Source organism: Muntiacus reevesi, chromosome 4 (assembly GCF_963930625.1).
Source record: "Muntiacus reevesi chromosome 4, mMunRee1.1, whole genome shotgun sequence".
NCBI classification, from domain to species: domain Eukaryota; kingdom Metazoa; phylum Chordata; class Mammalia; order Artiodactyla; family Cervidae; genus Muntiacus; species Muntiacus reevesi.
In genome coordinates this window covers 150,740,859-150,765,340 of record NC_089252.1, presented here as the reverse complement: position 1 = coordinate 150,765,340, position 24,482 = coordinate 150,740,859, and the positions used below count along the sequence as shown (strand labels likewise).

The 24,482-nt window shown below is 38.5% G+C and overlaps 1 protein-coding gene across 2 annotated transcripts in view; it reads left to right on the top strand.

Annotated features, from left to right (window-relative positions):
- ANO6 (anoctamin 6) overlaps window positions 1-24,482 on the top strand; it is a 230,399-nt gene that overhangs the window by 159,258 nt on the left and 46,659 nt on the right. For both annotated transcript variants that reach the window (XM_065934572.1, XM_065934571.1), the window contains 4 exons: window positions 1,317-1,432; window positions 8,459-8,593; window positions 19,859-19,964; window positions 23,914-23,974. In XM_065934572.1, the coding sequence (XP_065790644.1) occupies window positions 1,317-1,432; window positions 8,459-8,593; window positions 19,859-19,964; window positions 23,914-23,974 (418 nt within the window). The remainder of the gene's footprint in view (window positions 1-1,316; window positions 1,433-8,458; window positions 8,594-19,858; window positions 19,965-23,913; window positions 23,975-24,482) is intronic.

Below are 24,482 nucleotides of genomic sequence, written 5' to 3'. Positions count from 1 at the left end.
GACACAGAGTCGGACATGACTGAGCGACTGAACTGAAAGGCCAAAGAAAGCAAAGACTGATTGATATTTGCTACTATAAAGTACATGTATTTGTGGATGAAGGCAATATTGAAATGTACTGTGTAAGATAATAAAACTAGGACAGCATGCATGCTCCTTGATACACATGCACAGAGAACCGGGAGCTGGAGGGAGAAGGAGTTTCCTGACTCAAATACCCAACAGAGCAGTCCAACCTGACAGTCCATGTGTTTTATATTTGTGCACCAACAAGATTAGCTGTGAGCATGACATGAACTTGGGTACACTTGCAAATAGCTGTCATGATTATTAGTATGGGATGTCAAAATTCTGTAGTATTCAGTAGACATCGACCCAGTTCTTTTCCACTAAAGCTTCCTATAATTGCACTGGTCCCACGTCCAGGCTAAGGGATGATTTCATGAGGTATTTGGAAGGCAAGCAAGTAGAGGTCAGGACTCATGTTAAAGTTTTAATATTAATAATTTTCTGGTTGATAATAACATCTGTCAGTAGTTATTATATGCCAGGGACTTTGCACATTGCTGTGGATGAATTGATCATCTTAACAACTCTTTGAGGTGAGTAGTATTACTATCCCCATTTTATTGATGAGGAAATTGATGAATGGAGAGACTAACTGACTTTCACAAGGTCATCCAGCTAGCAAGTGGTGGAGCAGGTGATTCTGGTTCTAGTATGAGGGAAGGAAAGTGAGTCAGGTGGGAAGAAGAGGCATTGCATTTAAGCAGAGGCAGGAAGTTTGGCTTCTTGAATAAGCTAAATGTGTAACATCACATCAGGCTTTTTTGTTGTTTATATTCTGTATTTTCACAGAATAACTGCTGAATTGAGGGACAAGAAAACATGGGTTTTAGAACTGACCCCATCACTAACCAGCTGGTTGCTCTGGGTGTCTAAGGAGGGGGCTGGGCTGCCAGATATTCCTCTGCCATGAGAGTTTGGGAAAGTTTTCATTATTTAGAGCTGGTCCACTTATAGTACATTAAGTATCCTCGGGGTTCTCACCAGGTACCTGCGGTGGTCCCCTGGGATTGTAACATCAGAGCATTCCTTTCCACCCACATTCACAAATGGCCGTCCAGGCATTGGTATTGAGTGTTGGTATTAGTTGAGAATTACTAAGAACTACATGGTATTTCCACCCCTTCCAGCAAATGAGACCCCTTATTTACAAATGACTGTGAAGTGTTAGGGCCAGATTTAACCAACAGAACACGCAAACACAAACATATACAGATTGTGATGCTTGTTTCTTTGCTGCATCTTGCCAGTGTAACTTCAGCAGCCCATCGGAGGACCTCAGCTGCCCCAATGAGCGGTACCTTCTGTACAGGGAGTGGGCGCATCCCCGAAGCATATACAAAAAGCAGCCCTTGGATCTTATCAGGTGAGTTGCTGTAGTGAGCAGTCCAGTGGGAAGGACTCAGGGTTGCTCTTGCGGTTTCTAAGCATGACAGTCCTCTAAGAGTATTGCCAACCAAGGAAGCTCACTGAGGCTATGAGTTTTGTTGCCCAGAATTTCTATTGGGGCCTCATTACTAGGCCAGAGAAGGCAATGTCAACCCACTCCAGTACTCTTGCCTGGAGAATCCCATGGATGGAAGAGCCTAGTAGGCTGCAGTCCGTGGGGTCGCTAAGAGTCGGACTCAACTGAGAGAATTCACTTTCACTTTTCACTTGCATGCATTGGAGAAGGAAATGGCAACCCACTCCAGTGTTCTTGCCTTGAGAATCCCAGGGACAGGGGAGCCTGGTGGGCTGCCGTCCATGGAGTCGCACAGAATCGGACATGACTGAAGAGACTTAGCAGCAGCATTACTCGGCATGATTGATTGAGTCACTGCCCACATGGCTCGATCTCCAACCCCTTTTTCTCCCAGTGGGTCCTATAATATCACATGGTTCCAATCATGTGATTGGTCTTTCTGGCCTGGCCAGTCCACATCCTGAATCATCTCATTAACACAAACTATTTAAGGTCTACCGTGAATAACAAAGTCAATCGTATCTTGGGAAATTCCAAGGCATATGAGGTTACCTCCCAGAAATTGGGACCAAAGACCCACCAAATTCTTCATTAAACAGGAGTAAATGTTAGATTTAGCTTAAATTGTATGATGTTGGTTTAGTTGCTAAATTGTGTCTGACTTGTGACCCCATGGACTGTAGGCTGCCAGGCTCCTCTGTCCATGGGATTTCCCAGGCAAGAATTCTGGAGTGGGTAGCCATTTCCTTCTCCAGGGGTTCTTCCTGATGCAGAGATCGAACCTGGGTCTCCTGAATTGCAGATGGATTCTTTACGAGTTGAGCCGTGATAAGAGTTGCCAGTTTTCACTGCTTTCCTGTCTGTATCTTCTATTGGGTACCATTTCCAACAGCATGTGAACATAATGTCCAGCATGCATCTTCTCAAAGCACCAGTGTCGGCTGCTCTCCAGAAACTTACGTTGTTTGGGCAAGGCTGTTGGAGAAAAAACAGATCAAGAACAACTAAGCATGTAAATAAGTAAACAAAGTTTCTGAGTGAAATGAAGAAAATGACACAGTGATGAGATGGAGAGGAATTGGGAAGTGGGGAAGAAAGTGAGTCAAGAAAGTTATCTTTGAGTAAGTGGCATGTAAGCTGAGATTTGTCTAGTGTTAAAAAAAAAAAAGCCCAGTACTTTAAGGATCTGGGAAAAAGTCATATCAGGAAGAGAGGCCACTAGTATAGTGGCCTCAAGGCACAAAACCACTTGTTAAGCTTGAGGAAACAGTGAAAACCAGTGCTAAGGGGAAAGAGAAAGGTGAGACTCAAGGTTAAAAAGGCATCGGGAACATGGAAAGGAGTGTGTAGACAAGTGCAGTGAAAAGCTGCTGTAACATTTTAACCATTCGAGTAATTTTATCTCACTCACATTTTGCAAAGATACTGTGGAAACTAAGTGATGGGGGAGGCAGGAAACAGGGAAAGCCGGTAAGAGGCTCTTAGCACAAACCAGATGAGAGATCCTGGGGGCAAACATGGAATGTGTCTGGGGAGTCAGGTTGACAAGACATGGTTGTGGATTGGCTATGTGGGATGAGGAGAAGAGGAGGAGGGCCAAGGCAGCCCCTTGTGGGCCCAGAACCATGTGCCTGTTCTTCCTATGATGTCTCATGGCCTCTCCACCTGAACTTGGGGAAAACCTCTTAACCTTAAAAGTGAGAATTTTAAAACACTGAAGAATTTTCATTTTGTTTCACATTTTATTAAGGGAAATGTTGGGCGACCCCCCCAGGTGGTGCTAGTGGTAAAGATTACACCTACCACTGCAGGAGACGAAAGAGATATGGGTTTGAACCCTGGGTCAGGAAGATTCCCAGGAGTAGGAAGTGGCAACCCGCTCCAATATTCTTGCCTGGAAATTTTCATAGACAGAGGAGCCTGGCAAGCTGCAGTCCATGGGGCCACAAAGAGTCGGACATGACTGAGCACAAGGGAAATCTTAAATACATACAATAGTAGAGAGAATAAATAGTACAGCAAGCTGGCCTATGTCTGTCGCCCATCTCCAAACATTATAAACTCATTGTCACCGTTGTTTCATCTTTTTCTCTAACTCCTACTGGGTCATTTTGAAGAACACTCCAAATAGCATAACATTTCATTAATAGAATGACAAGCTCTCTTTTAAATACAACCAGAATACTCCTTTTGTTTAAAGTTGTAGAATAATCAGTATTCATGTTTTCCTGACGTCATAAAAATACAGTTTTTAACAGTTTTTTGGTTGTAATCAGTATCCAAACAAGGTCCAGATGTTGCAAGTAACATCTCTCAAATAGCTTCTAATCTATAATTTTCCATTTTCTTTCTTGTTTTCCTTGTAATTGTTTCTCTGTTTTCTATCTGGCTGATTTCATTTTCCCCTGTGGTGTTACTTGTTTCTCTGTCCTGTGTATTTGCTTTAGCAAAGTCATTTGATCCTCATCTAAAAGCTTGATCTGATTGAGATTGAACTTTGCACAGAACACTTGTGTGAGTTTCATATAGTATAAGGTATATAATGCCCAGTTGTCTGTCTTTTCTGTAATGATAGCAGCCATTAATGAATGTTGTCTAGATTCATCATTTCCTAAGGGATTTTATTTTATTTGGTCATTTCTTGTTGTTCAGTCATTAAGTTGTGTCCTACTCTTTCCAACCCCATGGACCTCAGCATGCCAGGCTACCCTCTGCGCTATCGCCCAGAGTTTGCTCAGATTCATGTCCACCAAGTCGGTGATTCCAGCCATCTCATCCTGTCGCCCCCTTCTCCTCCTGCCCTCAATCTTTCCCAGCATCAGGGTCTTTTCCAGTGAGTCGGCTCTTCACATCAGGTGGCCAAAGTACTAGAGTATGATTTCTTCCTTTATTTACTAGTTGAATTTGAATCATAAAGAGGCAGTTTCTCTCATTAACTCAGCTATCCTGTAGAATAAAATTTTGAAAAAGGATGTTTGTATACATGTCAGTATTTGAAGCTGATATTTACATGAGGGTTCTCTTCCATTATTTTCATATTGTATTAAACCTATAGCATCTGTTGGCAGAGTGGTTGGTTTGATGGCTTTTTAATCATTCTTTATGGGTTTTTGTTTGGGGGCAGGGGTTCTATGAAGCAAACAATTTCCCCAAGATTTTAAGTATCGTTTGCTAAGGAAAATACATTTAACTATTCCCTGCCCCTGGTCCACCTATCCCCTTTGTTGCTTCTGTAAACTTAAAAAAGAAATGTACATGAGCGTTGTGAATTAAGTTTTATTTGGGGTAAAATGAGCCCAGAGATAGCATCTCAGCTCTGAGAAACTGCTCCAGAGAGGCCAGGGGAGAGGTCAATATATATGTGATTTTGATGAAGGGGGAGTACATGCAATCAAGCACATTTTTTTTTTTGCAGAAGGTTTCTGCTTGTCATGAGGAACTGCCTTCACCATGAAGAATTTTAGTGCTTTTCTAGATATGAGGAGATATAAGAATTGAGCTCATAAAATCAGCTTCTGAAAAGATTTAACTATCTGAAGACCTGTTCTGCCAGTTTTTCTTAGAGCACAGAGTGCCTTATTTCTGCTGCCTACCCTGAGCACCATTCAGGGGCTATTGAACATCAGCAGCTGCATGATTTAATCCTTGTAGAGGGAGATGGCAAGTGCCAGTGGCAAGTGCCAATTTGTAGTTGACACTTCCCGTTAGTAACCCCTTGAGCACTCAGGATGTTACACCTTCCTCTCTGGTTCCCAGGGATTAGCAGAGGGAAAATGAACTCTTTCCCAAAAAGCAAGTCAAGCAAACTGGAAAGAACACCTAGAAGAAATAGACCTTGCACAGAAAAAAAAAAAAGCAAGTTTCCTGTAACACTCGCTCAGAGTGCTAAGAGAATCCATGATATCCACAATACAAAAACAGGGTTCTAGTTTAAAGAAAAGTAAAGAAAGGATCATTCTGAGAGTAACATGTAGCTCTTAGGAATAAAAAATGAGCAGAATAGGGGAAAAAACCCAACAGTAGTATTAAAAAATGATGTTGAAGAAATTGTACCAAACAATGGAGTCAAAATATAAAGACACAGGGAAAGAGATAAAAATTTAAAAATCACTCCAAGATGTGCAATGAACAAATAATAGGATTGCTCAAAACAAGGCCTGAGAAAATGTAAGGAGGAAATGAGAGAAATATTTCAAGACAAGTATCTGAACTATTGAAGAACTGAGCACCCCGAGTCTCTGTGTGGACAGAGCATGCAGAGCACCCAGCTTGGAGAATGGACAGGGAGCCATCAAGTCACTGAAATGTGACTTCTCAAACACTGGAGCAGACAGAAGGTCCTGCAAGCTTCCAGAAAGAAAATCAGGCTTCATACGAAGGAGCTAGACTCAGAATAGCTTTGCATTTCTCAACACCAACACTTCAAGGTACAAGAAAAGAGAGCAACAATTTCATATTGCCAAGAAAGGTGATTTTTTTTTTTTAACTCACTGTCCCATATATGGCCAAATTCTTCATTTGGTGTGAGGAAATTTTCATAATTTAAATGTGCAAAGTAATGGAGGAAGTACAGAGGTACTCCACCCAGAAAGAGAAATACATGGGTTCAATAAATAAGAGGGGCATGGAGAGCCCAGGTAACAGCTCTGTGGCAGGACTACTAGCAAGTCATTCATCCAGGTGGCAGGAGACTGAAGAGTTTCATTCAAGGAGATGAAATTGATAGACTGACTCATGTGTTGGAAAGCAGTGAGAAAGTTACACCTGAAGGGAAAGTCTGGGGTTGAATTGTTGCTAAGTACACAGAAAACTAAACAGTGAACCACCAAGACAATTATTAACTCCAGAGAAAACAAATATTGCTCAGAAAAGAAAAAGTAAGCATCGCAGACGACTTGATGCAGCTGTGAACAGTCTTTATGGCATCTTGCTAATGCAAAGCAAGGCTATTACTCTAACCAAAATTATATTGTAACTATGTCAAGAGGATGCAGGAAAGGAGGCATGGGTGTGTAGATGAGACGGGGGTTGAAGGAGAGCTTAATTCTCGTCTTCCAGAGTAAAGCATTAGGAGGTGATATGTAAAACTGAGAAGTCAATCAACTACACTACACGTATATTATTTACAGAAGTGGAAGTAAATATTCCAAGACTCAGCTATAAGAAGTGAAAGTGGTTACTTCTCGCCAGGAAATGGGAGCGGTTCTTGAGGGCTGCTTCTTTTCATACCTAGTGTTCTAGAACTGACTCTATTGACTGTATAGTTATAGCTTTGATTTTTGTTTTAAATCAAAGCTGAATTTTTAAAAATTGGTGTTAAGGATTGGGATGTTTGGGGCAGAGAAAGATAGTGATCAGAGGATATTACATTTGAAGGGATCCTCATTTTCCCCAGCCTTTCAATGAGAACTCAGGAGACAGGCTTTCTGTTTAGGATTCAAAAATTCTTTCTCAGCTTCTTGTCTAAGCAGTGTAACAAGGGTGCCTTGGGAAGTACTGAAGGCCGTGTCACTATAAATAACCAAGTAGAGTGACCAGCCCTCTTGCAGGGTGTTTTTACTATTGGGCAGTTGGAGTGGGCAACTTCTAGCATTCTTTCCAGTTTTAACTGTGGCATTTCCAGGGCAGATGTTTGATAGGAATGTATTACAAAAAGCCTAACAGCCAAGAGTCCAAAATGTCTCAAACCCACTGCCAGGATTTTCTCTCCCAGACACCATCTCCTGAGCTGTCATTTGCCTGCCACCCATGAGCCAGACTACAAAGCCCCGGTCACATCGGAATGGACACACTGCATTTCTCCCAGTTCGTGATTCTTTCTCGGTCTCAGCCCTTCCTTTTCCCCATGGATGTGGCCCACGCCCAGACCTCTGACCAGGGAGCTGGTCTCAGAACTACCCTGTGAGTGCTGGTCCCACTCAGGGATGTTCCTCTGTGAAGTCTTCCAGACTCCAGGCTGTTCTGAGAGCTCAGTCCCCACGGGGCTAAGCCCATCGAGCTCAGCTCAATGTCAGACTGAGCCAGCAGTCTCCTAGAGGCCTCAGAGCCAAGTCAATCTACAGGTTGTACCAGTCCACAGGTTGTACGGAACCAGGTTGTTCTGGCTCTGTACTGCTGAGCCAGAAGTGAAAAGTGAGTCAAGGAAAGTTATACGCCAGAATTGCAAACAGCCTTCTTACTGCCTTGTCCTCACCCCTAAACCCTTTCTCTGTATTTGTCTCCCTTTCAGGAACAATCTGGCCCTGTTTCATGCCCTGCCTCTTTTTTTATTTTGACTACCTGTTCTCTTCCATTTACTCCAGATTAATTTAAAAACATTGAAGAGTTTTTAAAACTTAGGAAAAATAGAAATGCTACATGCAAAGAATACGGGACAGTAGATTACTCAATCATATCCATCCTACCCTTTCCCATTCTCAAAAGGAATTTTATAAATAGTTTGGTCAGAGAGATAGTCCACTCATAGTTATTATTATTATTGGCATTTTCTTATTAGTTGTGATTTTACATTGCATTTGCTCCAAGAAAGTTCTCAAAATAAAGCAAAAACAGGTAATTGAATTCTTTCGTTTCATAAATGTCAAGAATAATCTTTGGGGAAACTTACCTTATCTGCCAGTCTTTATAAAGAGTGATGATAATATCCTCAGTCTGCTCCATATTTAGCAATTTCCCCTCTTTGTGTTACTCTAGTTTACTTTGCTGCAGCAGGTTAACCAGTGGTCAGTACTTCCATAATATGTAAACTACGTCTTATTTCACAGTAGAACTGGGGGCCTGCTATGAGAATGGATATGTTTTTAAATGTGCATTCAGTCAGAGGTTTAAGTTTAAAGCCCCCTTTATTTAGAATCAGAAATTAATATGAGGATAAAGCTGCAGACTGATCATATGTCTCCTCTGAAAATAACTTCTGTCTTCCTTCAGGAAATATTATGGAGAGAAGATCGGGATCTATTTTGCCTGGCTGGGCTATTACACTCAGATGCTTCTCCTGGCAGCCATCGTGGGAGTGGCTTGCTTTCTCTATGGATATTTTACTCAGGATAACTGTACATGGAGGTAACCTCTCTCTCTTCCTTGTTACCATGCTGAAAAGCTGCTTAGACATCAAATTATTTCCCAGGTCTTTAGACTGTTTTAGTAAAAGAAGACTCATTATAGAACACTTACTGCTTTGGATGATACATCTCTTTTGTCATGAGCATAATAACTAAGTGAAATGGAAAAAAAATTTTTCTTAGATAATGCAGCCCAGCCTCTGACAAGACTGTTACCCTTAGGAAATACTCCAGTATTTTAAGGCAATACTTTGAAAAAGAAAGGAGGTTTGACGAGAGGAATATCTTTGAACTTTTGGCCCCCTGAGGAATGCTTCATTCAGCCCTACAGATGTGAGCCTAGAGCAGCTCTGATTGCATCAGGGTTTCAATGGCAAAACTGGTAAAACCAATGTTTTTATGTTTTTTAGAAATTACTTCTTTTTTCTTATAAATTTATTTAATTTACTGATTTTTGGCTGTACTGGGTCTTTGATGCTGCATGTGGGCTTTCTCTAATTGTAGCAAGTGGAGGCTGTTCTCTAGTTGCAGTGTGCAGGCGTCTCACTGCTTTGACTTCTCTTGTCATGGAACATGAACTCTAGGGTGTGGAGGCTTCATTACGGGCTTTGTTGTGGTACGGGCTTTGTTGCCTCTTGGCATGTGGAATCTCCCCTGACCAGGGATGCAACCCATGTCCCTTGCATTGGCGGGTAGATTCTTAACCACTGGACCACCAGGAAAATCTATGACTTTGTAATATATATTGAGTATATATTATAAAACTTGAGTAAATGATACTTTCTGTTTGTTTTATTTTTTAAAAAAACAGTGTTAGAGGGGTAAAAAAGTAATAAAGAATGAGTTTGTGCTTGATGTTGAAATTAAAATACCAGCTACACTGTGTTTGGGAAATACATGGGTGCCAAAACACTGAATTTCACCATCTCTGATCTGAAGTGTGTTACTAGTCCTTTGCTTTTGGTGATCTCAACCTCCAGAAGGGGTGCAACACTGAACCAGGCCTTTTCTCTTGTTCATCTGGCTTCTGTCCAGGTGTGACGGCCAGATCAGAATTTCTGGGCAACAGTGACAAGCTGATGACCAAATTTTTCTAGCCTGCAGCATATGAGCGTGACGCCAGAGGCAGGAAGTGTACATGGCAGCTCTGATGTATAGGCGTAATTATCCATTCTATTTAACAAAGGATTCTGAGTGTTTGTGCCATTATGACTGTTAGCTTGAAAGCTGCAGATGGTCCTTGAAGTACTTGCCTCTCTTCACTGAAAAAGAGTTTAGGGCTAAAGGCTGAATGTTGATATTTTTTCCCTAATTTTGCCTTTGGGTTCTCCATTGTTTTATATATTGTTCCAACCAAAAAAAGGTATCTCAAAAATATGCTTTCAGAGTGAAAAAGTAGCATTTTTATATGGTTCTTGCATGGTGGTGGTTCTCATTATAATTTATTTTATAAAGTCACCATACAGTCACCCCACATACTTCCTATATGTGTTTACAGTTAATTTTATTACAAATTGAGTAGATTCACAAGAATAGAAGATAGATTTAAGATGTAAGGAAAAATGACCCATTACCCAGTTTAAGAAAAAAACATAACTGTTACCCAGGAAGTTCTTTGCTCAATTGCATCCCCTTACTTTCCACTTTGGAAATAATGACTATACTAAATTTTTATTTTTGTCATACACTGTATATTCGTTTTCATATGTACTTATACCCCTATAAAATATAATTTTGTGTGCTTTTGAAATCATCTGTGCATAAGTGGAAGATACTGTAGGTATTTCCTCTTCCATAAAAGGTCTATTTAAAGCTTATACACACTTGAAAATAACAACTTTATTGAGATATAATGCATATACCATAAAATACAGGCTTTGAAAGTGTACAGTTTGTGGTTTGAAGTACTTCCACAAAGTTCTGTAACCCTCACCACTATCTAATTTTAGAACATTTTCATCACCCCATAAGGAACCAGTATCCTTTAGAAGTCACTCCCTAATGTCTATTTCCCTTGGCCACTAGCAATTACTATCTACTTTCTGTCTCTACGTATTTGCCTATCCCAGACATTTCATTATAAGTGAACCATACTGTGTGTGCAGTGTGTGGGGCCGTCTTTGTCATCTTTTACTTAGCATGTTTTCAAGGGGGCTCCCCAGGTGGTGCTAGTGGTAAGGAACCCACCTGCCAGTGCTGGAGATGTAAGAGATGTGAGTTCCATCCCTGGGTCAGGAAGATCCTAGGAAGGAGGGCATGGCAACTCTCTCCAGTATTCTTGCCTGGAGCATCTCGTGAACAGAGGAGCCTGCCGGGCTATAGTTCATAGTGTCGCAAAGAACTGGACACTACTGAAGCAGCTTAGCATGCATGAACACAATGTTCTCAAGATTCGTTCATGGTATAGCATGGATCAGTACTCTATTCCTTTGTGTGGTCAAATAATATGCCATTATGGAAAAGGAAATGGCAACCCACTCCAGTATTTTTGCCTGGAAAACCCCATGGACAGAGGAGCCCGACAGACTGTAGTCCATGGGGTCGCTAAGAGTCGGACACGACTGAGCGACTTCACTTTACTTCACTTCACTTTAATATGCCATTGTATGGATACACCACTTTGTCTAGCCATCCATCAATTAATGTTTGAGTTGTTTCCATTCCTTAGCTATGATGAATAGCTATGAACAAAAATGTATAAGTTTAGTGTGAATATATTTTTTTCAATTCTCTTGAGAATATATAAAAAAATGGAATTGCTGGAATATATGATAACTCTAGATTTAACATTTTGAGGACCTGCCAAAGCATTTTTTTTTTTAAGTGACTACACCATTTTACATTCCCAGTAGCGATGAATGAGTATTCCGATTTCTCCACATCTTCATCAGCGCTTGTTATTGCTGAATTTTGAATAAATAAGCAAACAAGTAAATGTGTGTGTGTGTATCATTCTAATGGGTATGAAGTGGTATGTTATTGTTGGCTTAAATTTGTATTTCCCTAAATTCTCCATGATGTTGAGCATCTTTTCGTGAGCTTATTTTGCCACTTGAATCTCTTACAAATGTTCAGTACAGCTGTTGAGTTTTAAGTGTTCTTTATATATTTTGTGATAAAAAAGTGAATGTGAAAGTCACATCTGACTCTTTGTGACCCCATGGACTATAGAGTCCATGGAATTCTCCAGGCCAGAATACTGGAGTGGTTAGCCTTTCCCTTCTCCAGGGGATCTTCCCAACCCAGGGATCAAACCCAGGTCTCCTGCATTGCAGGTAGGTTCTTTACCAGCTGAGCCACAAGGGAAGCCCAAGAATACTGGAGTGGGTAGCCTATTCCCTTCTCCAGGGGATCTCCTCCACCCAGGAATTGAACCAGGTCTCCTACATTGCAGGCGGATTCTTTACCAACTGAGCTACTGTGATAAAATCCCCTTATCAAATACTTTCTTGCATTCCGTGGACTCTTTTTCACTTTCTTGATGTTGTCCTTTGAAACACAAAAGCTTTTAACTTTAATGAAGTCCAGTTTACCTGAGATTTTTCTTCTGTAGTTTGTACTTTTACCGTAATATCTTAAAAAGCATAGGTAAGCCAAAGTCATGAAGATTTTCTCAGTGTTTATCTTCTAAAAGTTGTTTCTTTCTTTTTTTTTTTTTTAGTTTTAGGTCTATGATTTCATTTTTGTAAACAGTATAAAATATTCACCTTTCTTTCTTGCCAAGTGTATATGCAAGTGTTCCAGCACCATTTTTGTGAACATAATCTTTCCCCATTAGCACCCTTGTCAAAAATTCTTATTGTCATTCAGACACTAAGTCATGTCCGACTCTTTGCAACCCCATGGACTGCAGCACACCAGGCTTCCTTGTCCTCCACTATCCCCCAGAGTTTGCTCAAATTCATGTCCATTGAATCAGTGATATAGTCTAACAATCTCATCCTCTGCTTCCCTCTTCTCCTTTTGCCTTCAGTCTTTCCCAGCATCAGAGTCTTTTCTAATTAGTCAGCTATTCACATCAGGTGGCAAAGTATTAATTAGTAATTACTAGTACAAAGTATTAATAAAGTGCAAAAATTTAATTGTCCATAAACTTAAGAGTTTATTAGGGACTGTCAGTTCTTTTCTATCAATACATATGTCTGTTCTTCATGCAAGTTCCACACTATATTGATTATTATAACTTTTTAGTAAGTTCAAGATTGCTTTGATTTTTCTGGGTACCTTGCATTTCTATAATTTTAGAATCAGCTTTCTCATTTCTGCAAAAAAGCCAGAATTGCATTGAATCTGTAGGTCACTTTGAGAGATATTACCATCTTAACAATATTAAGGCTTCTAATTCACGAACACACAATAGCTTTCCATTTATTTAGGTCATCTTTAATTTCTATCAATATTTTGTATTTTTCAGTATATGTATTTCACATTTCTTTTCTCTAATTTAATCTTGTATTTTATTATTTTTAATGATACTGTAAATGAAATTATTTCCTTCATTTTATTTTTAGATTATTCACTAATGTATAGAAATATAATTACTTTTAATATATTGATTTGTCTTATAACCTTGATGAACTGGCTTATTAATTCTAGCAGACTTTTGGTAAATTTCTTTGGATTTTAATGTACACTATCATGTCATTTGGAATAGAAATGGTTTTCCTTATTTCTTTCTAATCTGGAGATTTTTAATTTATTTTCCTTATCTGGTTACCCTGACTGGAACCTCTAGTACAATGTTGAACTTGGGAGGAATCTGTTCAGAGTTTCACCATTAAGTATAATCTTTGCTATGTGTGTTTTTTCCCCACAGGTGTTCTTTATCAAGCTGAGGACATTCTCTTCTGTTCCTAGTTTTTATCCATTATTCTATCAGTATGGCGTATATAAATTGGTTTTTGTTCATTGAACAATCCTTGCATTCCTGGATACATCCCACTTGATTTGATGTACTGAATTTGATTTGCTAATATTTTGTTGAAGAGTTTTGCATTTATATTCATAAGAAATAATAGTCTGTAGTTTTTTTGTGATGCCTTTGTCTGGTTTCGGTATTGGTGTAATACTGGTTTCATAGAATAAATTGAGATGTGTTTCTACCTCTATTTTTAGAAGAGTTTGTGAAGCATTGGTATCAGTTTTCTTTCAGTGGCTGATAGAATTTACCAGTGAAGCTATATTGGCCTTGACATTTCTTTGATTATTAATTCAGTCTCTTAACTCATTGTAGATCTCTTCAGGTTTTCTATTTCTTCTTGAGTCAACTTCAGTCATTTATGTTTTTCTAGGAATTTATCCATTTCACCTAGATTATTCCACTTGTTGGCATACAATTATTGACAGCGATCCCTTATATTCCTTCTTTATTTTTGTAATGTCAGTAGTAATGTTATTCTTTTCATTTCTGATTTTAGGAATTTAAATCTTCTGTCTTTTTTTCTTGAATAGTCTAGCTAAAAAGTTGTCAGTTTTATTGATCTTTTCAAAGAACCAACTGTTGATTTTTCTCTGTTGCTTATCCATTCTCTATTCCATTTATTTCTGCCTTTTGTCTTTTGATTGCAATATTTAATTTATTTATATTAAAGTACTTTCCGATTAGGGCTTCCCTTGTGGCTCAGCTGGTAAAGAATCTGCCCACAATGTGGGAAACCCTGGGTTTGATCCCTGGGTCGGGAAGATCCCCTGGAGAAGGGAAAGGCTACCCACTCCAGTAGTCTAGCCTGGAGAATTCCACAGACTGTATAGTCCATGGGGTCGCAAAGAGTCAGACACAGCTGAGTGACTTTCACTTCATTTCACTTCACTTTCTGATTAAGTTGGAGTTACATTGGAGTTGCATCTGCCACTTTGCTACAGTAAGTCCCCTACATATGAACATTCATATTGTGAGCTTTCAAAGATGCAAGCGTGTATTTGCATATCCAGTCATGTAAGTTAGTTAGCATGTCTAGGATATATTGTCACGTGCATTCATTGTCTAGAAGTGATGGTGCTTTTATGTACTTTACAGTACTATATAGAGTACAGTAAGTACAGTACCTTTATCTATCTGCTTACTTGATGCCAGCCCCTATATGCCAGCTATTGTACTGTACTACTATAAGATTAAAAATGTTTTGTTTTATTTTTGTGTTTGTTTTTTCTGTCTTATTTGTGTGAAAATATTATAAACCTATTAAAATATAGTAATACATAGCTGATTGTGTTATTTGGGTACCTGCACTTTGTTGCACTTAGTATATATAAATATATATTATGTAAAAATGTATTTCTATATATGATATGTGTTTTTTAACCTATGTAGTTACCTCTGCCAGTGATCTTTAATTTTTCAAGTGCGTTTGACTTACTGTCGAGTGTACTTTCATTTAATCCTGAAGGATTCTTCTTAGTATTTCTTGTAGGGCAGGGCTGCTAGAAAAGGAGTCTTTCAGATTTTATTTTTGTAGGAGTGTCATAGCTTCTCTTCTGTTTTTGAAGAATAGTTTTGCAGCATATAGAATGCTTGGTTGTCAATCTTTTCCTTTTCAGCATTTTGACAATATCATCCAACTGCCTTCTGGTTTCCATGGTTTCTGATTAGAAATCAACTGCTTATCTTACTGAAGAGTCTTTGTATATGTGGAATGACTTTTCTCGTTCGACTATCAAAATTCTCTTTGTTCTTGACTTGTGATACTCTGAATCTGATGTGCTTATGTTTGGATCTCTCTGAGTTTATTCTACTTTGAGCCTATTGAGCTTCTTAGATGTACAAATTAATGCTTTCATCAGATTTTGGAAGTTCTTCAGCCATTATTTCTTCACATATTCTTTCTGCCTCTTTCTTTCTCTCATTCCTTCTGGTTCTCCTATTATGTGTATTTTTGATGGTGTCCCACTCATCTCTGAGGCTACATTCATTTTTTGTCATTTCTTTATTCTTTGTGATTCTCAGACTAGATAAGCTCAATAGACCTAATGTTAAGTTAGCTGACTTTTTCTTCATCCAGTTCATTCTGCAGAGGAACCTCTCTAGTGAATTTTTTGTTTTACTCATTATGTTTGTATCGCTAGAATTTCTAGTTGGTCTTCAAGTAATTTTTATCTGTTCATATTCTCTGTACAATGAGATGCTCACATACTTCATATCTTTAGGTATGATTTCTATTAGTTCTTTGAACATATGTATAATTGCTTATTTGTGTATTCATTTAGTATGTCCAGTGTCTGGACATCCTCAGGGAGTTTCTGTTGGCTTCTTTTTCACCCTGTGTCATGGCCAAACTTTTCTGTTTTTTTATGTAGCTTGTAATTTTTTGTTGAAAACTGGGCATTTTAAATATTATAATGTTATAATGCCAATCTGAGAACCAGATTTTACTCCTCCTCAGAGCTTATTGTTGCTTCTCTGTTGTCATTGCTGCTGATGATAGTATTTATTTAGTTTCCTGAACAAATTCTGTAAAGTCTATATTCTCTATCATGTATGGCCATGAGATCTGTATACAAAAGCTTAGTTATCAGCTAATGATTGGACAGTGATTTCTTTAAATGCCTGGAGTCAATCATTTTTTTGAGCCTTTGCCGGTGGCTGTCTGTTTGCATGTTGGGGAATGCCTTCAGCACTCCATCAGGCAGTTGGGAGCGCTTCCTTAGCCATTACTCCTTGCTTAAGCAGAACTTTAAGGTCAGCCAGAGTTGAGAGATGCAGGTTTTCTCAGGTCTTTCCTGGCCATATGCACTGTCTACAATTATAGGTATTTGTTGGAGCTTTTTAACCCTCCACCTACTCCTAGAACATCTCATTATCCGGTTTTCCCTTCTAAGTTTTCTAATCGCCATCTTGTTAGCCTCTACTTTATCACTGCCTCAAGCAATTGTAATATAATGGAATTATTTAGTTCCTGGTAATTGCTTTCAACAGATACCCTGGGGATAGGGCTGTTTGTATAGTATGAGCTTGAGATAGGTCAAATATTGACAGCTCTCTGGAAATGGGTAACTTCAAACCACTTCTGCCCCATCAGTAGCTTCTAGGCTGCCTTGTTCAAACTACTGCACAATTGCACTCATCTCACATGCAAGCAAAAAAATGCTCAAAATTATTCCAGCAAGGCTTCAACAGTACATGAACCATGAACTTCCAGATGTTCAAACTGGATTTAGAAAAGGCAGAGGAACCAGCGATCAATCACCAACATCCACTGGATCACTGAAAAAGAAAGAGAGTTCCAGAAAAACATCTACTTCTGCTTTATTGACTATGCCAAAGCCTTTGACTGTGTGGATCGCAACAAGCTGTGGAAAATTCTTAAGGAGATGGGAATACCAGACCACCTGACCTACCTCCTGAGAAATTTGTATACAGGTCAAGAAGCAACAGTTAGAACTGGACATGGAACAACAGACTGGTTCCAAATCAGTAAAGGAATATGTCAAGGCTGTATATTGTCAGCCTGCTTATTTAACTTATATGCAGAGTACATCATGAGAAATGCCAGGCTGGATGAAGCACAAGCTGGAATTAAGATTGTCAGGAGAAATATCAATAATCTCAGATATGCAGATGACACCACCCTTATGGCAGAAAGCAAAGAAGAACTAAAGAGCCTCTTGATGAAAATGAAAGAGGAGAGTGAAAAAGCTGGCTTAAAACTCAGCATTCAAAAAAAGAAGGTCGTGGCATCCAATGCCATCTCTTCATGGCAAATAGATGGGGAAACAATGGAAACAGTGACAGACTTTATTTTCTTGGGCTCCAAAATCACTGCAGATCGTGAGTACAACCATGAAATTAAAAGATGCTTGCTACTTGGAAGAAAAGCTATGACCAACCTAGACAGCATATTTAAAAGCAGAGACATTACTTTGCCAACAAAGGTCCATCTAGTCAAGGCTATGGTTTTTCCAGTAGTCATGTATGGATGTGAGAGTTGAACTGTAAAGAAAGCTGAGTGCCGAAGAATTGATGCTTTTGAACTGCGGTGTTGGAGAAGACTCTTGAGAGTCCCTTGGACTGCAAGGAGATCCAACCAGTCCATCCTAAAAGAGATCAGTCCTGAATATTCATTGGAAGGACTGATGCTGAAGCTGAAACTCCAGTACTTTGGCCACCTGATGCGAAGAACTGACTCATTGGAAAAGACCCTGATGCTGAGAAAGATTGAAGGTGGGAGGAGAAGGGGATGACAAGGATGAGATGATTGGATGGCATCACTGACTCAATGAACATGAGTTTGAGTCAACTTTGGGAGTTGGTGATGGACAAGGAAGCCTTGCGTGCTGCAGTCCATGGGGTCACAAAGAGTCGGACATGACTGAGCGACTGAAGTGGACTGAACTGAGGCTACCTTGGTTGTGAGACTGTTGGTTTTAAAGGGCAACATGGAGCTGAGGTTATGGGGATAGGGATAAGCCAAGTTAAAATGCGACAAAGCTTACTATTTTATGGAAAAGATTTGGTTATTTTTTCTCAAATAAACACTTCTCAGACTATTGGAAACCTTTGTTTAGTTTCCGCAGTTCTGCATAGGTTAATTTTGACAGATTTTGTCAAGTTCTTTGCTTTGTGGAGGAGCATGTATTCCATGATCTTTACTTAAATATTCTTGAAGTGTTTCTCCTGCCCAGTTATTTTTTACTGAGTTATTTGCAGGGCTAACTAATTCTGCAATTCCAATCCCATTCACATAGGAGTCCATCTGCATAGCTTCTCCTAGAGTAAGCTGTGTGCAGTCTGTTGTTTCTAATAGCTTGCTGGGTTTTTCTTATTAACTTGTTGGAGTTTTTAAAATATTCTTGTGACTAGTCCTTTGTCATTCCTGTATGTTGCAAAACTTCTACCAGTCTGTGGCTATTTTTTCCCCCTCTCTTTGGAGTACTTTAATGAGGTTCTTACTTTTAAAAGATTTTGAATGTATTAATATTTTTCTTTATGGTTTATGCTCTTTTGTTTTTCTTTAGTAGTAGTTTCCTTTACCCCAAGGTTATCTGGATACTCTTCTGTAAGTTGGTACTGTTGCAGTTTTACTTTCCACCTGGAATTGATTTATATATGGTAGGATTTAGGGGTTCACTTTCCCCTTGTTCTGTATGGATATTCCACTGCAGCAGCCCTATTTATTCAAACATCTGTTTTTACGTTACTGGTTTGTTGGGTTGATGCTGCCTGTTATTCATCAGTTTTGGTGTATGCAGAGGTCTCTTGCTGAACTCTTATTTTTCTCTCTTGCTCAGTTTTTCTTAACTTAAAGGGCTTCCCAGGTGGTTCAGTGGTAAAGAATCTGCTTGCCAATTCAGGAGACATGGGTTTGATCCCTGGGTTGAGAAGATCCCCTGGAGAAGGAAATGGCAACCCACTCCAGTATTCTTGTTTGGAAAATTTCATGAACAGAGGTTGGTGGGCTACAGTCTGTGGGGTCACAAGAGTCAGATAGGACTTAGCGACTGAACAACAACCCCAGTAGCACCTTGTTCTTTAGGAGATGTCTTGACGGTTCTGAGGCTTTACTTTTCTATTAAATTTATAGTTCAAATAAGGGAGAAATGACATCTTCAAGTATTGATTCTTCCAAATTATGAACATGATAATTTACCTATTTATATAGGTTCTTCACTCTTTTACAACAGTTTTATCATTTTCTCCATATAAATTTTGTACATTTTGAATTAGATTTTTGTTTCTGGGCTCTTCATATTTTTAAATTGTTGAAAAACAGTTATAAAAAATTAAAATTCTTAACTGTGGCAGGTCTTTAGAGACACAATTTCTTTTTTGTGACCCTACATATATATATTGTATACCGATTTTGTGTCCAGCAATCTTACTAGATTCATTTATTCTCATAATTTATCTGCAAGTTTTATTGAGTTGTCCATATAAACAATTATGTGATTTATTAGGGATAGCAGTTTTTTTCCTTGCCATTCCCCCGTCTTTGCTTTTTTGTTTCTTTTTTTGTTTGTTTGTTTGTTTTTTTTACTAACTATGTTAGCAGTGGTATCACAACCAGTGAAAAGAAACAGTGATAGTGGGACATATTATCTTGTTTCTGATGTAAAGGAAATACTTTCAGCCTTTTACTATTAAGTATAATGTTTTTTATAGGTTTTATGAAGCAAGATTTTATCAGGTTAATGAAGTTCATTACCACTCCTAGTTTTATAAGGATTTAAATTTAGTTTTTTTATCATGAATGGATGTTGGATCTTATCATTCTGATAAAGTCTTGTTCATTACATTTTTAAAAATTAAACTTTATTTTTCTCTTTTCTTCAGCAAAGAAGTTTGTGATCCTGATATTGGCGGCCAGATCATAATGTGTCCTCAATGTGATAAAGAGTGTCCATTCTGGTCACTCAATGTTACTTGCGAGTCCTCAAAGGTATTTTTTTCAAACACTTACAAGCAATGAAAGCTTTTTTTCTTCTAATAATTTTAATACAACATAGTGCTTAAATTTTTTTCCTCTTGAATTTAGAAAGGTAATTTTCAGCTAAGCCTTCATTTTCAAAGATAGATATAAAATAGTTGTGTTATTCCTTGTTTATTAATAATACATTGAAATTAAAAGCCTTATCAATAATCTCCTGAAAGGTCAGTGAAGAACTGTGGAATTGAAACTGCTTGAGTATTTCAAGTAATCAAAGCAGATATCTCAAACCTGACTTATCTCATAAATACTATTTAATAGGTTTACTGTTATAAGTATTTTCCTTAATTCAAGTGATAATTCAAGTGAATGGAAACCTGAAATCTGTACTTGTTTTTCCACTTTGAAAGTATGCTGAAACTCTCCTTGGAATTTTGAAGACTTTGCAGATCAGATTTAGACTGTATTTATAAAAATGCATAAGAAAGTTTTTGTCTTCAAGTGGTAGCAGATATTCCCTTTGTCTCTAAACATTCCCACCAAACACATCTGGTTCCCCTTACACATGCAGATAGATGGTCTTGAGCTATATGACTTCTTAAAATCCAGGAGGTTTAGCAAAAAGCACAGAGACTGGAGGGAGCTTCCTGAAAGGCATGCCAGAAAGGCTAGACAGGAAGAAAGATGGTTGGCTTGCTTCAGAAGGTTTTCCTGACAACTTGGACCTTCATAGAATTCTTCTGTCTTGACCTCTCTGTCCCCTCATTCTGCTATGAAAGTTTAGGAATATTTCTATGACCTGCTTCTGATCTGCTGCATGTAAGTCTTACTTTAACTGAATACACAGCTAATATAGTGATGCAACTTTATAGTTTAGACTTTGCAAACTTATGCTCATACCTGTATTATCACTGGACTCACAAAACAGTGCTGTGAGGCAGGCAGAACAGGTGTTACCTCTATTTTCCAGATTAAAACACTGGATCTGAGGGATTCAATAATTTGCTCAACCACCCGCCTAGTAACAGATAAGCCAGAAAATGACACCACCTCTGCCTTCCTTGCTATTACCTTGTTCCTCACTGGCTGACTGTAGGACCAGGCACTTCACTGTTGAATTGAACTCAGTTTGAAAAATTGCTCCACCACTTAATTAAGAGGATCGCAGGGTATTGTCAACACATGTATTTTTATACTTTATGAGTTAAATTAGATTTCATCGCCCACTCCCCTTCAACCAACACAAGTTCTAGACTGTACATGCCCATCATAGATTACTCAAAGTGAGAGACTTGGAGGTAGTAAGAGAGAAGCTGCCTTCCAGTACTGTTGACTCGTAAAGGTCCTTAGTTAGTGTTACCCCCAGGCCACAGGATTTAAGGTAAGTGCAAGCGATAACACCAGAGGCGAACTGTACACCACAAAGTACAAATGGAAATTTCATTTTCCTTAAGAAATTTTCACACTCTCATGTTTTGGGGGAAAAAAGTGAATCATTCTCTTCCAGCTTCAAAAAAATATCCTTTGAGTCTTTTCAATGTGATTTACAAAGGGATGGAAGCATATAAAAGAATATAAGTAAAAGAATGAAATGAAAAAATAAGGGAAAAAAGGAAAAAAGAGAAGCATCTTTCCTGTTTGTTGGTTAATTCAATCGTTTCTTCATTTATACATTTTATAGTCATTTCTTTCCTTTTGGAAAGCGATGGAATATTCATTAGTTGACATGTATGCCAGAATTATTAACAAATTAGAAATAGATAATCAGGATCAAGGAAATGAAGAAACAGTTATGGAAATAATCAGGATTGATACTGGTTTTGTGACTGAGCATTAAATAAAGTTCTTAGCCTTTTGGCTGGCAAGATAAAGAGGAAATATGGTTAAGTTATAATATTTAGGTCTTTGAAATGAATTGGTATATAAAAATTTGACTTTGTTCCTTTTCAGGAAGAAAGCATAGCAAATTGTCACTTTTCTAGATTCTGACTTTTCTAAATTTCTGTCCTCCACTTTAAATCATCATGCCCGCCTGTATAGCTCTCTCTGCCTTCTGCTCCACGTGACTGAAGCAGTGTGCTGACTCAGGGCCACTGCTAACACAGCCAGCTTTCTCTCTCTGCCATCCTGCCAAGCGAAGCTTGCTAAGCTAAGCTTCTTACCAAGAAAACTCTTTGCTTATCTTCCCCCCTTACTTCCTGCTTCCGTGTTGCTTCTGGGGCATGTAGAGCAGAGAGGCCAACCATCTTACACTTTCAGTTCCTCGTTTCTTACCCATATGGCAAAAATGGTAACTTCCAAGCCACCTAACTCTCCCTCATAGGAGTGCAGCGCACATCTCTTACCTTGAGCTCAGCAGCTGCACTGAGTCTGGCATTAGCAGTAAACTTGCCTTTTCTTGCTGCTCCTTTCCCTCCCACCCCTCTGGTATTGACAGAGGTACTTCCAGTGGCTTTTTGTCAGCATAGTAGGATTTTCTCTTTCTGGAGTGGGAGGGTAGAGGCATCAGGGCAAATAGGGAGGTATCACATAGAGAGAGGTTTGCATTGATTCCTAGAAGAGAATTAACACTGGACAGAATCTTCAATAATAACATTATAACCCGCAGAACTGTATTTCATAGGACTTTTCCTATAATAATTTTTCAATAAAGGATAAGACATGATATTATAAGAGAGCTTGAAAAAGATAGTTCAAGAGAGTCAAAGATAAAATATTTGAAATCTGTGTTCTGTGTAATCCCAGGACAGAGTAGGTGTGGAGCACTGTTCCCCAGATTGATCACTCATTTATTAATTCTGTCTTCCTTGAGCTGGATTTTTGAGAGGAGTAATTGAATGACAATTTGGGACTATTCTTTCTGCTCAGGAAATATATGTGCGATTAAGGGGCATCTACATGATTTGGAAAAGGATATATAAGAAGATGGGTAGGTGGATATTATTTTAAAAAAATAACATTAACTTATATTTTATTTAGATGGAAGCTTATTCATTTTGCATCAGTATAAGGGCAACCCAGAAAGAACCTTGAAAAATCAAGTTTCTTACTTAGAAGCAGCTTTGGATTTTCTTTAGCACTGAAAAGTTTGCTTTTTATTTATTTATTTTTAGCCTATAGCTTCCTTTTCTGGCATGTCTTCTTTACTTTTCATAAGATCTTTCATAAAGTTGATATTGTGTTTGCCACTTTTTCCACTAACTTTATAGACCTTTTAAGGAGATATAAAAATGCTCACTGATGAAAAATTGGTAGCTAATTGGAAAATTTTTCAGGAATTAATAGAGGGAGACAATTAGCAAAAATTTGAAAGTTAGTAAGCTAGTAAATAGAGTATGTAGTGTATTCATTCATGATCATTGTACCCTTTGTAACGTCAGCAAAAGCACTTTTGCATCTTTATCCTGATGAAAGCTTCTGTCAGCCATGATAGGAAAGTCATCATTGGATTTGAGGAAAACGAGCTCTGGAGGAGAGCCATCTCAAAGTAAACCCCAGTTTTGTGCTTCTCTTAACAAGAAAACCAGGAATTCGGGAACTTGCCCTCTGACCAGGGTGGGATAATAAGATGCAAATCATAAATCTCAAAGTTGTTTGGAGTTCATTGTACTTTTAGGGCCATACTCTTTCCTCAAATGCACTATGATAGTCCATAAAAAGAGGCTATTATTCAAAAGTATGTTAGAAGCTTTCAACAAAATGGAATCTTAACAGCTGTGCTTATTTCTTTATCAAGACACAGAAAGATTCCTTTGGAAAATGTAGTCTGGTAAAGGCTGTGTGCTTTCAGAAGAATGAGAAGTCTCATCTGTAAGTATGTAGTAGATATGGTGATTGTCAAACTAGGTAACAGATTTAAAAGAAATTTCCAGACTGTAAGATATAGAAAGCAGTGCATATTTGATGAATTCTAGTAGGTGAAGATCATAATTCATGTAAATGTCATTATTGTATTTTACAGAAATTGTGCATCTTTGACAGTTTTGGAACCCTAGTCTTTGCAGTATTTATGGGGGTGTGGGGTAAGTTATATTCATTTTTTTTCAGTTTCCTTTTGCCTCTTAACTGAAAAAAAGACAAACAAAAACCCTAAAATCATATAAGTACTGAACTTAGTATCTTTATACAGTTTTATATATATAGATTATCAAAGCAACCAACTTTTAGTCTCTTGGATTGCCCAAGCTTCAGCTCCCCTGGAACTCCACATTTATAATTCTTAAGGCCATTGTATCAATTACTGCATTAAAAAACTACCTCAAAATGTAGTAGCTTAAAACCCACATGTATTATTTCTCATGGTCCTCTGTGTCCGGTGGGAAGTTCGCCAGGCAGGGTTGGTGTACGGGGCTCAACTGGGCTGCCTCGTCTTGGTCTGCATGGTTTCTCATCCTCCAGGAGCTGGACCAGCATTCTTCACATGGCAGTTCAGGGTTCCAAAGAAAAGCAGGAAAGGAGAAGTACACACCAAGCATTTTTTAAGCCTACATTTGCATCTAGTTTGCAGATGTTCCATCAACTAAAGCCTGT